The sequence below is a fragment of the Primulina tabacum genome, chromosome 9 (genome assembly GCF_025594145.1).
Source record: "Primulina tabacum isolate GXHZ01 chromosome 9, ASM2559414v2, whole genome shotgun sequence".
Classification (NCBI taxonomy): Eukaryota; Viridiplantae; Streptophyta; class Magnoliopsida; order Lamiales; family Gesneriaceae; genus Primulina; species Primulina tabacum.
The window spans coordinates 37630604-37646123 of record NC_134558.1 but is presented as its reverse complement, the minus strand read 5'-3'; the positions used below and the strand labels follow the sequence as shown (position 1 = coordinate 37646123).

Sequence of the window (15520 nt, the reverse complement as noted above, 5' to 3'; positions counted from 1 at the left end):
AAAATAGCCGATACCCAAAAATTATTTTAGAGATTGTTAATTTACAGCGTTTTAATTTATAGATATTTAATGGCTTATTTGAACAACTTTTCGTTGTCTGGGATTTATATAAATAACTAATCTTCCATGGGTGAAAGTAGAATATCTTAAAATATCGAGGGCTGGAATAGGATAAATGCTCATCCTCGTTGCCGATCTCGCAAGCTTTCTCTCTCCCGATTCCCTCCGTAATTAGGTGCCTAGGGTTTTGCCTCACGGAGCATACTGCTAAATTCAGGTAGCCTTTTCTTATCTGTCTGTCTCTTTCTCACAGTAACAAGATCCTCTAAATTCTCTATCAGTACCTATCAATTTGATTTTACTGGAGGAGAGGAACGATATTTTACTAATCGGAGACTGATATTCTTCCATTTATTGCGAGCCTGTAAGCCGCTGATTTTTGCCTTTGATGTATTTTATTTGTATAATCCCTGAATTCTGGTTTCAAAGTATGTTCGTGTGCATAGTTTTTCGTGTATGTTTATACAGGAGTGCAATAATATGTACTGTTTGTTTGCTTCTGTACGTGAGGTATCATTTTTCCACATTTCGTTTCAAATTGAATGAACACGCATTAATCTTGCAGGTTTTAAGGGTGGTAAAACTGACTCTTCTGACTCGTGTACTTTGACAAAAAATTCTTATTCTTGTTCTTATTCTTATATACTAAAAGTCTCATGTGGTTTTTGATTTCTCTATGGCTGAATAAAGAGGTTTGGATCAAGAATCAGAAACAGTAACAGTAATATTTATTGATTTTTTTTTCTTCTGGAAAACAGTTGCTTGAAGCTCTTGATGATTGGATATGCAGAATAGGTTTACATAGAACTGATGACAACTTGTCAACGTGGGTTTAGTCTAGGCATGTGGAAAATAAGTATTCAAACAACAGAATATAAACAAAATCATATGCAAGGAAGATATAAGTCTGGTGTTATCGCTTTGTCAATTTACTGAGAAAATGTTAATTATTTAGTGTCAAGTGTCTGTTGATTTAGCAGCAGGTCAAAAACACCCATAATTTCTTTATCGTTATTCGAGAGAAATTCAATTAATTTCTTGGCTTCTCTCGCAAGTCACAACCACCCTCTTTTTTGTATTTTGAAAATTGAATCTAAAGTATGAACTCTTGATTGCATAAGTGACGTTTGTGCTTTTAATCTTTGTTTTCTCTCATATTCTCTATCATGTTGTGGTGGTTGCTGTAGAACAAGTTATCTCCTCTATAATCCATTGTTATTTTGGTAAAAATAACTCTACTTTTTGCTTCCATGTATTGTTGTTCCTGATTGCATTTTTCCATTTGATTTTTAACAATTGATATACCTGCCTGTCTTCACAAAGACACAAGTAGTCAGCATTTTTTACTATCCAGTATTTTAATCAACTTGTGTTTGCAGATATATACATCTCATTTGTATTATATATTGGTTATTCTAATGAGTCTATATGTGCAGAGCTTCAAAATCTGCAAGTCGTGATCATGTCTTCGTATCTTCCTGCCAATACTGATTCACTCATTCAGGCTGCTGAGGCCAAGGCTCCATCTGAGGCAATCTCCATTCTGTACCAGATTCTTGAAAACAACTCATCTTCTTCTGAAGCCTTACGGATAAAAGAACAGGCCATCACCAATCTCTCGGATCTTCTTAGACAAGAGGGTCGAGCAGCTGAACTTCAAGACCTCCTCACCAAGCTACGGCCATTCTTTTCTTTGATCCCGAAGGCAAAAACTGCAAAAATTGTCCGTGGTATTGTTGATGCAGTTGCTAAAATCCCTGGCACTTCTGATCTTCAGATTACACTTTGTAAAGAAATAGTACAATGGACACGTGCTGAAAAACGAACTTTTCTCCGGCAGCGAATTGAGGCAAGACTTGCAGCCCTCCTGATGGACAATAAGGAATTTTCTGAAGCATTGAATCTACTTTCAGGTCTAATTAAGGAGGTCAGAAGATTAGATGACAAGCTACTGCTTGTAGAGATTGACTTGCTTGAAAGCAAACTTCATTTCTCTCTGCGGAACCTTCCCAAAGCCAAAGCTGCACTTACAGCAGCTAGGACAGCCGCCAATGCTATATATGTCCCTCCAGCTCAGCAGGGTACTATAGATTTGCAGAGTGGGATTCTCCACGCTGAGGAAAAGGACTACAAAACTGCTTACAGTTACTTCTTTGAAGCATTTGAAGCATTTAATGCTCTTGAAGATCGCCAGGCCATATTCAGTCTCAAATATATGTTACTATGCAAAATTATGGTTAATCAGGCTGATGACGTGGCAGGAATCATATCATCCCCTAAAGTAGGTTTACAATACCAAGGACCAGAACTTGATGCGATGAGAGCTGTTGCTGATGCGCATTCAAAACGCTCTCTCAAGCTCTTTGAAATGGCGCTTCAGAATTTCAAGACTCAGTTGGACGAAGACCCGATTGTTCACAGGCACCTTTCTTCCCTTTACGACACTCTGTTGGAGCAAAATCTTTGCAGGTTAATTGAGCCCTTTTCAAGAGTTGAGATCGCACATATCGCAGAGTTGATCGAGCTGCCATCTCACCATGTGGAAAAGAAACTATCTCAGATGATTCTGGACAAGAAATTTGCTGGAACTCTAGACCAAGGTGCTGGATGTCTAATCATATTCGACGATCCCAAAACCGATGCAATCTATCCCGCAACGCTTGAAACTATTTCAAATATGGGAAAGGTTGTGGATAGCCTTTATATGAGGTCTGCTAAAATAATGACATGAGAATCGCATCGACGAACTTTAAATTTTCTCAGTACCAATTTCTTTTGCGTCATTTCAAGTCAAAGACAAAACCGACTTATTTTTGAATTCCTTTCTGGCATCATCATCCTAATGTTTTACCTCTATATGTTGTTTGTGTACTGACTGGTCAATTCGCCATGTATCGGGACATATTGAGGTGTTGATCGCAAGTCAAACTTCACTATTCATTTTCTTTCTTTCGTGTGTGCAATGGCCTTGTGATAATTTATAGTTTGCATGGAGTAGAATTATATTCACGACTTATTCATCAGTTTTGGGTATGGATTCAACAGCAAAAATGGAATCTATTGAAAAATATGAATCCATGTCCCATTGCATGATCATGGTCTTCTATAAAACCAGTACTAGATCAACCAATCAAATATTCCACTGACCAAGTGCGGATTTGAGTTGGACTGATGAATTCGAGACATACGACAATTTGATTGAATATATTTTCTGACCAATTGCCGACGGATGAATTCAATTCTCATCCCAAACTGATCATATCCTTGTTTGTGATTTTTATTTTTCATTGTTTTTTTTAAAATCAAATGATATATGAAACCCCCATCTTGCGAGCGTGAAGGCACAGAGAAAGTGGGAAAATAAACATATATCAAAGAAAATATTGATAAGAGAGCAACAGGTCATTATTTTAGCATTTAGATTGGTTTGGACCATGAAAATCTCCACTTAAACAAGAAAATGACACCATATTGTGCAGTTAAAATGCATATCAAGATAGACAAACGCAGCAGATATCAAATCCGTTAAAAATATGCGGACCAGTAAGCATAAGCGATCGAGACATGCTATTTTATCGACAAACATAAGTAGGTAGTAGTAGTAGTAGTAATTTTCCTTTAAAAAACATTTTTAACATCATATTTATAGGACGGTACCACAGAAGAATGAATCCTACAAGTGTTTTCGGAGAAAGTGCAATCCAACAAAACAAAGTGAAATAGATTAAGGAACATGAGAAAATTGGTCATCCAGCATCTTCAAATAATCGTCCCACTTGGGATCAAAGCATCCTTGATCACAGTGACAATGCCACTCTTGATGAAGTATCCATCTGTCTCTCTAGCTGCCTCTTGCACATTGTCACTGTTAATTATCTGTAAAATAATTGCCCATAGCCATTTAGCACTATCTCAGTGTTCGAAAATTAGCATCCTCTAATCAAAAGAATAAGATCCAAGAATGATATCACTAGAAATAAGCATTCAAGATATCTACCTTGACATAGTCTCCAATGCGGGCATTTTTGTCGATTATTGCTCTCTTGATGTGAGATTCCCTGCCGATACCTATTGGCACACTACCTTTTGCAGCCAAGAGTCTTCTGTCTGCATCAGTCTGGTGTAGAGGAAAAAAGCGAGATTACCACCAGGACTATGAAATAGTTGGAGATAGCATTTTCATAAGAGAATGCATGGTACACTATGTTCAAGCCCAATAGAATTCAATGTGACAGCGAGAAAGTACAAGGGAATGTCTGGTTATGTAATGTATTTTCTGCGAAATGTATTTCTCAGAAATGAATCGGTGAATGTTCAAGTCACGTCGTGATGTGTTGACTATTTATTTATTTGAATATTATATGGCTATTTTAAAATATAATGTATCATGTCAAAAAGTTGAATATAAAATAATGATCGTATTGGAAAATGTCAAAATGAGTTGAAAATATCTTTCTAGGAAAGACTTAAGAATGTAGATATATTTTTTTAGGTTTCTGCAAGACAAGAATATTTCAGGAAAGAAACAAACATTGCCTGAGCTTGTTTAATCTATTAATACCTCATAATAATCAGCTCCCATCAACAGCGTGTCTTCTATAATCGCACCCTCCGAGATGCATGATCTCAGACCAATCACAGAATGGTGAATCTTGCAATTCTGCGAAGATTACGAGCCAGTATTTAAGTTAAGCTCATTCTGCACTTAATCATCTTCCTTTCATTGTATGTAATGTAAATTCTTACTTTTATCACACAGCCCTCGCCGATGACACTGTCAGTAACATCAGCATTAAGCATTTTGGAAGGTGGTAAGTAGCGGGGTTGCGTGTATATCGGAGAAGACCGGTCATAAAAACTGCAGATAAAATAAAATGCAAATCTAGGTCAGTTGGTTCTGTGGAAGGATGATTTTTTTTTATTCATTACATTAAGATGTTTCACCAACTGGCCTGAAATCTGGGACTGGCTTCTTGGTGATTCCTAAATTGGCATTGTAAAAAGCTTCAATAGTTCCAATGTCTTCCCAGTAACCATCAAATAAATAGGCTTGAACCTGAAACACAAGATTGAAACAGAAAGGAAGTACTGATATATTAAATTATGACTTGCTCGTGGATCAGAAAACATTGACTCTTTTAACTATGACTTACCCTCATGCCAACAGAAGTAGCACCTGGAATAACCTCACTTCCAAAATCATTGGCTCCAGGGAACTTCTCACGCAATAAATTCAACATTGCATCCTTACTGAAAACGTAGATACCCATACTCGCAATGAAAGGCATTTCCTTTGCTCTTTTGTCATCAAGGCCTAAAATTGTGGTGTCAACCTAGAAAAATCTCGAAAGACAGATGAATAAAAGGGCCAGTCATTAGATCTTCAATAAATGCTATAAGAGACAATATAGGAAATATGATGGTTGTTCTTATTTATACCTTCATTGCCTTGAGTTGTTCTCCCTTCGGCTTCTCGGCAAATTCTATTATCCTTCCTTCTTCATCAATTTTCATTAGACCAAATGCAGTAGCGCGTTGTTCATCCATTGGCAGTGCAGCAACTGTAATATCAGCATCAGTTTCTCTGTGGGCTTGGATGAATCTCTCATAATCCATACGATACAAGTGATCTCCAGCAAGAATCAAGAATTCGAGAACGTCGTGTTCTTCAAAAAGCCATAGATATTGCCTTATAGCATCAGCAGTGCCCTAAAATATCCGTAGCAAATAAATCAATAAGAATTTGACATTTTAAATCTTCTCAAGCGTTATCCATTTGACTTGGAGTATTCAGAGAAACGAAGATTTTCGAAGGAGTAATCAAGGTTATTGACAAATTTGTATGCAAATTACATCAAGTTTTACACACATAGCCCGCTAACAAGATTGCACGGTAAGCACATGTTTTCCCATTGTTCTTACCTGGAACCAGTTAGGATTTTCGGGGCTCTGCTGGGCAGCAAGAACTTCAACAAACCCTTCATTCTTATAACCACCCATATTACTTGCATATGCCCGTGATAAGTGGCGATTAAGGGATGCAGAATTGAATTGGGTGAGGACATAGATCTTTGATATATTGCTGTTCATACAATTGCTAACAGGAATATCAATCAAGCGATAGTTTGCACCCAAAGGGACAGCTGGTTTCGCTCTTTTCTTGGTAAGAGGATAAAGTCGAGTCCCTGCTCCACCTCCAAGAATAATTCCCAGAACACTCTGCACAAGCAAACGTCAAGAAAAATTTATTTGTTTGGTGACATGCTAAATCACAAACTCATGCATTAGATCATTAGTTGGAGAACTGGAATTATTGTACTATCTTCCACCGAAGAAGTGCAAGCGGAATCTAGAGGTATTTTTAGATGAACTGAAAACTTTACAGAATCCAAAGCTACATAAGCAAAAAACTATGGAGCGCTTAAACCACCATAATTTTGCAATGTTTGGTTTTTGATGATAAAAGTTTACAGATACTCAGCCTTTCGCCACTCAAGTTAAGATGATATACAAGTCCTACCTTCATCCAATCATACGGGGAACAAACATACAAGTTACATCCTCTACCATATGCTTAGATTTTGTCACTAAAAGTCTAAAACAATAATCTAAAATCTTGAGGTAGCTGACAGAAGAAGTTACGATGTGATGATTGGAATAGAATTTGAGACGAAGGCATGTAATTAATGTGCATTCAGAAACATAGATAATGATGAATAGCTAAACAACAGGTAAAACGATTTCAAGAATTTTGTAAAGATCCTTCCTTTTAGCAAGTAAATCAGTTCTTAATGCTCGTTCTTAGAAATGAGATTCTCCATGTTCCAACCTAATACGACTTGATCTCCATTTTACTAGAGACAATTTTAAATAAAAAGTACAGCGAGTTTTAAGAACACTCAGTATACACACACCTATTGTAAGAATCAAATATACAACAACTTCAAGACAAAGAATGAATCCCTCATAATGCATTCGATTGAATTACAACAAAGTTCAGTTACAACTTTATTCACTTTGAATGATGCATTTATCTCTAATCAAGAGACACAACATCATGCTTTTTTCAGAACACCAGTTCAATCTATATGCATCCTTGTAAAAATAAATTTATACAAAATAACTTCAAGACACAACAGAATATCGAGAAAAAGCCAGCCAAAACTGAATGAAGAATAATTTCAAGAAAATAAAAGAGAAAAAACATCACGTCTCTTGAGTCAAGATACAGATCACCATGCTACTTAAGAACAACCCAAAACTTACACATCACTCATTCTAAGAATCAATCAAAATATAACAATTTCAAGACCCAAAAAAAATGAATCCCAGATCAGCCAGAGTATGGGAATCAAATTGCAACAAAGCTCAATAAAATCAACAAAATTCCAACCAAAAGCCACAACATGAGAAAATCAATGAAACACAAATCAGCAAATGAGAAAGCATACATACAGAACTAGCATCAGGATCAAGACAGGTCTGGGAAGAACTAGAATCAGAAACAGCTTTTGGAGAAACCACACGGGTAACCGGCATTCTTCTCCTTCCATTAACTCTACTGCTTTCTCTACAATTCACGCTAACAGGACCCCCAAACAGATCCGATTTGAATGCACTAAAACCGGGCATAAACTGCAACTTTCCCTGTCCATTCAAATCAAAGGATGATGATACTGAAAACCCACAAATTTTCTTGAATCCGATGGGCGACGACGATGCCACAGCCGCCATTTTTGCACTCCGCCACCTACAGACCAAAGTACACTCGAACTCCGCAGTATAATACTAGATTAATAATTAATAACAATGATGGGGACTTGGGAGTGTGCGTTGAGAGATGGATTCAATGGAGACGATTTGACAATGACATGGAAATTTGTGATGATGTATGCCACATATATTATTTAAATTTAAAATTTAATTTAATTCTCTTTTCTGGAAGGATATTGTTGATGATTCAGCTCCGGCAAGATCTTGGAATATGCCCACTTTACTATTTTTAATTGTAATTAATATTTTTAATTACACAGATAAACAACATATCACTTCTCAACAACAAGCACGTAACGTGTTACGTATGTAACATAATACATGAATATTATATATAATTTTAATGTAATATATTTATATATTTGAAGTATTTTGAAGTAAATGATATTTAATATCAATGATAAAAAAATTTAACGACATTATATTCTTGTCACAAATTATTTAACATTAAATAATCAAAATATTAACTTCATTAATGAAAAAGAAGTATTCATTTATGTAATTAACCAAATATATTGCATTATATGGTATCGTAGGCAAGTCCAATATTTTATCATGACCTCAAGCGATTATTTTAAGGTGATGGGCTATTACAATATGAAAAAGTCTGGGTGTATACTTTAGGTTACATTTACCTTTGAATTCAATTATATTTTTTAGTTCTCTATTAGACTATTACCCTTCAAAACGAAAATTATCATTCTTAGTGTAACTTTAAATGTACATCCAGCATAACTCATTGTATCATAGTAAAGAAATATAGATAGATTTTTGATGCAGCTAAAACTAATGAGTCGTGTAGATTGCGGACGCGAGATCCGACTAATTAATAAACTGGCCCACTTGACCGGTAAATGAGCTCAACTAGCTGGTAAACAGATCTACGTAAGCAATATACAGTTAATTTGCGAGGTATCACCTGTGTCACGAACACTTGTTAAGTGGGCGCCGGGAGGGTTCCCGGCAAAGACACTCTGAAGTTCAAGTCAGTAAGTAGTTCAAAGAAAATTTAGAGAACAAAAAAACTTTTATAAAAATGATAGCATACATTGAATTGGCCGAAAATTCTTCTATTTATAGATTTTTAAGAGCCACTAATGGGCTTGAAATTCTGCAAGCATAATCAATATTTTAGATCTCAATAATGCTAAACCCAATTGATTTTATTAACCCAACAAATAACTGATCTTGTACCATCAATATTATAATATAAATTATGAAAAAAATACACGCATTATCTATATTGTGCACGGTAAAGAAATATAGATAGATATTATAATATAAATTATGAAAAAAATACACACATTTCGTGTACAGTTTGATATCGCGTCCTTAATACGCATTGCTATCTACTTTTTATATTAAATTTATATTTACTTTTTATAATGTTACATGACTGATTGTATTATAATTCTGGTTTATATATAATAATATTTAGGTTTGATTAGAATTTTAAAAATATAATATCTATGTGATCAACTTTTTTACTAAAAGAGTTATTTTCAAAACTATACTTTTTTACTAAAAGAGTTATTTTCAAAACTACATATATACAAAATGTAGACAAAAAATACAGTAGTTAATAATAAAATTTTTAAAAAATATTTGTAACTTGATAAATTATAGAGCTAAACTATTCTAAATAATAATTTAAATAGTATTTATCTTATCTTTTTGGCGACAAAACTATGAAACAAATTTATTTAATCGACATATTATATTATTTTTCTTAACTACTTCGGGTATGAATTTATAATTTTGTGGTTTTCGTAACACAACCAATCCATTATTTTTTTTTCTTGTGATATAACTGATCGAAAATAAGTTTTCGTTCACTTCTATCTATTATAAAACCTTATTATTTTGGGCCTATGAATACAATTAAAACTTGATTAAATTTTAAATGGGCTGAGATGTCCATTTTTTGGGCCTCGTCAGATCCAGCCACGGTAATAGCATTAATTAATCTAGATCCAAGCAGATTGGTAAATTTTTGGAAAATCTAGGTCGGATTTATTCTATGCAGTAGGTATTGCCGCAAGCATTGCGTGTGAATAAATAATTATAAAATAAATAAATAAAATAACACAAGGTTGGGAATTTATTATTATTATTATTTATATACATAAATATATGAAATAAATATGAATAAATAATTATAAAATAAATAAATAAAATACTCAAGATTGGGAATTTATTATTATTTATATACATAAATATATGAAATATATATTTTTAACAATCAATAAGAGGTAAATTATCTTCAAATGGTGTCCGAATTGGTGAAGTTGTGCCCGTTTGACTATTGGTTATGAATTAGATTTTCTCTCTTGACCCTTATCTGGAGCTAATATGTTGCACATAGTTTGTCTAATATGATTTATCTAACGAAAGTGATTTGAAATCTACTTCGTTGACTCGAGATTTAACCAATACACTCAAAAAATTAGAGGATTACAAACCTTATCATGTATTTTCAACGAATAATATTGATAGTAAAATATATAGCTTTATTTTGTTCCTATTTATTTTATTTATTTATATATTTTTTAATATTAACTGATACCATTAAATATCTAACAGATCAAATTTTATAAATCAAGTAAGAAACAAAGAAAACACATTGAAACGGAGTATTAAACTATGAAAAGAAAACCAAAAATTTCGTAGCATAAAAAAATTGTTGGAGATTCCTTCTGCACGTGTCAGCATATATCCATTTTGTTTAATTATTATGAATTTTTAGACGTGCTTTGCGGGGCTTGGTGGTGATGGTACGTTAGCGTTAGACAAGTGTGTGTCGAATTAAATGACATGTCAAAAAAATGTATGTACCTAACATTTTTATTATAAATAGATAAAGTAAATATAAATTCATTCATTTAAGAAACATAAATCGAATTTTTATCGTCTATTTGCATGTATAAAATAAAAAGTTAATAACCCATAAAGCCTGCTATTGCCTTTTAAGTGTTTCTAATTTGATATAATAGATGAGTGATGAACAGATTCGAGTATTTTATCAATATTTTTTTGGACGAATTTGTTATAAAGTGGTTCGTAGATTATATCGTTAATTTGAGAGAGTACCAAATATGTATTTTATCGTCATAAATAACAAATAAGAAGATAAATAAAAGATGTTATTGCAATAACCGAAAAGGTAAATGGACATCGATGCTAGCTGTCTTTGTTTTCATGAATTTGACTGAAGTTTTGATTTTTATTCAGATATAATTAAGAGCAACATGTGTTAATTTTACGACACTTTTTTGTTTTGAAAGTTGAATTATTGCTGTCCTTTTTTTTAATATCACCTTCTCGATGTCAAGAAAGCATGAACAAACGATGAGTCTTTCAAAGGTTGAATTCCGTTTCAATATTTGCTAAATAGTGCTATCTTGTACATGTTTTATGACAATATGTTACAAATATCTCACATTGATATATTAAATAAATAAATACTGATTTATGAACTCAATAAAGTTATATCAATCAATGGACGAGTGTTTTCAGATCATATCTATCTTAAATTTGTAACCTAACACTATAACATGCTAAGGAGTATGCTAGATTCGACTTCCAAAATCGTATGAACATTTCGAAAAGCCATCACCAGCTTGGCTTGCTGGACTAATAAGGTTCTAAACAATTACAAAGTCCAAATTTTTTTTTGGGTGTGGTCAAAATAGTTCAAAATTTTATATCACGATTCACCTAAAACTATGTACTTGTTATAAACGACTACTTCGATGATCGTTGCTTCAGGCTAAAAAAATTTCTAAACACGGATACATAAAACTTTATCATTAAAAATCATATAATTTAACGAGTTGGAACTTGTGATTTTGAAGAGCCAAGACACTCTTTGATGACCTTTTACTCGGTGAGTGTAAGGAGTCTTGTTGATTTTGAACTAATTAGTTTGTGTGATATCTTCATCAGTATGTGCGATGGAAAATATCAACTTAGTCCAATGTGAAAGAAACATATAAAACAAATTACATTGTTTGATTTCCACAATGTGACCATTGCAACAAAGATTAATAAAAACAAAGTGGTGTTCCACAAGGTCCAAAATAAACCTGTCTCATGCTCACACGGGCACCTGCGGGAATATACTGCAGAAGATTCTGAGGCCAGTCAACGTCCAATCATTTGTCATCTTCTATCCATTTTGGCCCCAGTCGGGCAGCGGGCAGCCAGCTGACCGGTCGAAGCTTTAATTGTATTAGGGAAAAATATGACAACTGTCCAAAACTGTAGTGGTAATAATCGACTGGTTGAACTTCAACGGGACATACTATTGGTCCACGAACACCAGTCCCATGAAGCTCTTTTAATTAATAATTTTTAATTATAAATACTTCTTCATAAACATATAATATTTATTTAATATAAGGATATTTAAGATGTAATAGTGGACTATTTACGATTTCTAAAAAAATCATATGATTTCAAAAAAAAAAAAATCATATAAAAGCGTTTCATTTATTAATTTTGTGAGACATATTTATTATTCGATTTGACACGTGAAAAAATATTATTTTTTATATTTGAGAATGTAAGTATGGACGAGATAAACTCATTTTACGGACCGTCTCAAATCTTATAAAATTAATCATGTCTCTAATAAAATAATATTTCACGAACGTTTTATAATAGACATATATGAGATAATATGTGAGACGAAATAAATATAAATTAAGGATAATGTTACATAAGAGAGATAACTCAGCTAGATGGATCACACAAGATATATTAAATAAATAAATAAATTGAAATAATTATTTGTAATAAGAAGTAATATTTTGACATAAAAATTAATAATTTTTTATGAATACCCAAATAATAGATCTGTTTCACAAAAATGACTCGCGAGACCGTATCACAAATTGTTTTGTGTATTTAATATACGCTAAGCATCGGCAAGATACGTTTAATTACATATAATCATTTTTTTAAGAATTACAAAACTTGATATACGAAGTTGGCGATAAACAACGAAATTGCATGTAAAAAAATGTCTACAATTATGTAAACTATGTCGAGACAGTTTATTTGTCACTTGCTTTGCATCTTTGTTCAATTTTGGATATAAATTGTATACACCCTAAAGCATAGCCTGCAGAACGGAGCTTGTCTCTATTATTAATTCGGACCACCCCGAGTTGATGGCCCTCTTAAACCCTTCCTTAATTGCAATCAATTAATTTCATAGTATGAGAAGATTGAACTCCTTGAATATATAATTCATCCCTCCGAAAATATCATATGGTCACCGGTGTCGCGTCACACAATCCCCCACCCAAAGTGGCTCGATGATTTAATCATTGTTGCGTCAACATTCACTTTAAAGACTCGAGTAGGTGGTGATTGCCAATAGGGTTGTGCACTGGGCTGTAGCCTATATTATACAAGTGTTGGCAATAAGATGTGATAGTGTTCCTCAGTACGTTCTTCGAGCTCTGGGAAAGTATCATCCCAATCTTTAAAATTTATCTGAAAAACCCATTTGATTTCGTTCAACCCATTAACTCCAACAAATCAACATAAAAAGTTTCAAGATCATTTCCATGACCACTATCAGTTATCTAGTGAAATAAGTCCCCAAACCCTCATATTTCAAAGCCAATAAATCGTGGCCATAATTCTGACATTCTCCAAACTTTCCGAGCAAAGCAACAATACAGAAAGTGTCTGTTGATATCTTCAAGATAAGAGTTACATCTTCAGAATTTCACATCGACTGTCGTCTCTCTTTTATTGGTGAGACTGATACACATCGGCATGGATTTTTATTTTATTTGGGAGCCTTAAATTCCATGAGTTTCGAAGTCATGTAGTGAACTGACAAGTCGATTCATTGCTATCTGATTCATTCATATGCATTGCAAGATGATTTCCTGAGTGTACGTACAATTATGTACGCGCCGATCGAATCAATTTTCTTACCCATGACCGATCCCGGCCCGCTTGAATATGGTTCACCTCCACACGATCTACTTCCCATAAAATATTATTCACTTTTCTCCAATCCCATTCACGTACCATATTTATGCAATAGATCACATATCATAATTAAACCCTCGTATCGCTCCCAATTCTCCAATGTATTCCTTAAGCTAATAAATCTCTTCCACATAGCAAACCCCTCTATATAGACATTGCATGAGTTGTTACAACCTTTTGCTCGTAGAAAATTACTCAAAGAGAAAATTTATGTTTATAAATTTGGTTTGCCAACGAAATGGGATCAGTGAGTAATCGTCATGCTTATTTTCTATTAAAGATTGATCGAATGAGATAAAATCACAAAACCTCATTCCACCTTGAGCCTTTGGCCGGCACAAAATACTCCACCTACTCCAATGAATACTTTTTTCATCCCTAGTAGCTCATCAACAAAAGTTTACAATCATGGACCTTAACCGGTGATAAAAGGCCATTGGTAATAAAAATATACTCATGGTGTCGTCCTCCTGCCGAAAACATCTCACTCTTACACAACTGTAATTTTAGCCACACTTTTTCTTTGATACCATCGAATATCATTTGTTTATTTTTGCCAGTAAACACTGGAAGTCACAAATATGCCTCGTAGGACTGACTCATTTCGTTGCATATTTAAGTATAGTTTGGTACATGAGATAAAAAGAGATTGATAAATAATCATCCTTATCCCACGTTTGATATCTTTTTAGAAAACCCATGATATGATAAATAATTTTATATAGGGATAAAATATCCCTTTTATGAGATGTGATAATTTTAATCTAATAATAAAAACACCACAAATGACTTAATTGCCCTCAATATATAAAAATCATAAACCCTATTATTTTCTCGTTTCACTTGTAGGTAGAAATTAAAATCAAATAAATATTTTTATATATTATATAATATGATAATTATATAAATGAACTCGAGATAATTATATAAATGATTTGTATAAATCTCAATAAAATTATTAATATCACTCGATTAACCTTAAAAATTTATATTTGACTTGACTCACAAAATTAAGGGTTCAATTATCATATTATATAATATATAAAATTAGGTAAAAAAAGTAAATCATGCAAACACTGTCGGCGCATGAACATATATATGAACTCAAGCAACAAATTTGAAATTATAAAATTTATTATGATAAGGTTAATTTTGTCATTACAATATAATATATAAATTTAATCACTCTTATTAAAATCATACCAAACATTAAATATAATATCCTACATCTTATTTATCATTAACTTATTCTTATATTATATATCACATATTTATCTTATCATGTATACCAAACTATGCCTAAGCTATACATAAGACTTGATCCTATACATTAATAATTTTATTTGATATGAAAAGTAATAGATGATCAAAAAGGTGATAAGGATAAACTTGTACAATTTATTTAGACTGCATTTGTACGGAGTAAGTTTATTTTTATTGTTGAATAAGTTAAATTAAAGAAGCTCAAATTCACCTTCTACTCTTTTAAATTATAGTTTATACAATCACAATAGATTTCAAATGATCCCAATATTTTAGGGATTTCAAATTCACCGTGATTGATATAACTATAGTGTAAATAAATAAATGTTCGTTTTGACAGTTTGTGTTTTAGCCCTTTTTTACCTTTGCAAGAACAACTATGCCATGTCGCGAGGGTGATACAGTAAATTCA

The 15520-nt window shown here is 33.0% G+C and overlaps 2 protein-coding genes across 3 annotated transcripts; one reads left to right on the top strand and one right to left on the bottom strand.

Annotated features, from left to right (window-relative positions):
• The first annotated feature begins 112 nt into the window (after window positions 1-112).
• LOC142555834 (26S proteasome non-ATPase regulatory subunit 11 homolog) lies at window positions 113-3009 on the top strand. 2 transcript variants are annotated; one of them, XM_075666940.1, is made up of 2 exons: window positions 113-277; window positions 1497-3009. In XM_075666940.1, the coding sequence occupies exon 2, from the start codon at window positions 1523-1525 to the stop codon at window positions 2789-2791; it is 1269 nt and encodes a 422-aa protein (XP_075523055.1). In that variant the 5' UTR covers window positions 113-277; window positions 1497-1522; the 3' UTR covers window positions 2792-3009. The 2 variants fall into 2 exon arrangements, with proteins under 2 accessions (XP_075523055.1, XP_075523056.1); XM_075666941.1 differs by having other exon boundaries at window positions 167-424.
• A 644-nt stretch (window positions 3010-3653) lies between these two features.
• Window positions 3654-7930, bottom strand: LOC142555833 (glucose-1-phosphate adenylyltransferase small subunit, chloroplastic/amyloplastic). Its single transcript, XM_075666938.1, has 9 exons — window positions 7516-7930; window positions 5983-6279; window positions 5500-5769; window positions 5214-5393; window positions 5013-5116; window positions 4807-4918; window positions 4622-4720; window positions 4058-4177; window positions 3654-3936 (listed from the first exon to the last, which is right to left on the bottom strand). Exons 1-9 carry the CDS (start codon window positions 7792-7794, stop codon window positions 3820-3822), a joined length of 1578 nt encoding a protein of 525 aa, XP_075523053.1. The 5' UTR covers window positions 7795-7930; the 3' UTR covers window positions 3654-3819.
• Between the last annotated feature and the right edge of the window lie 7590 nt (window positions 7931-15520).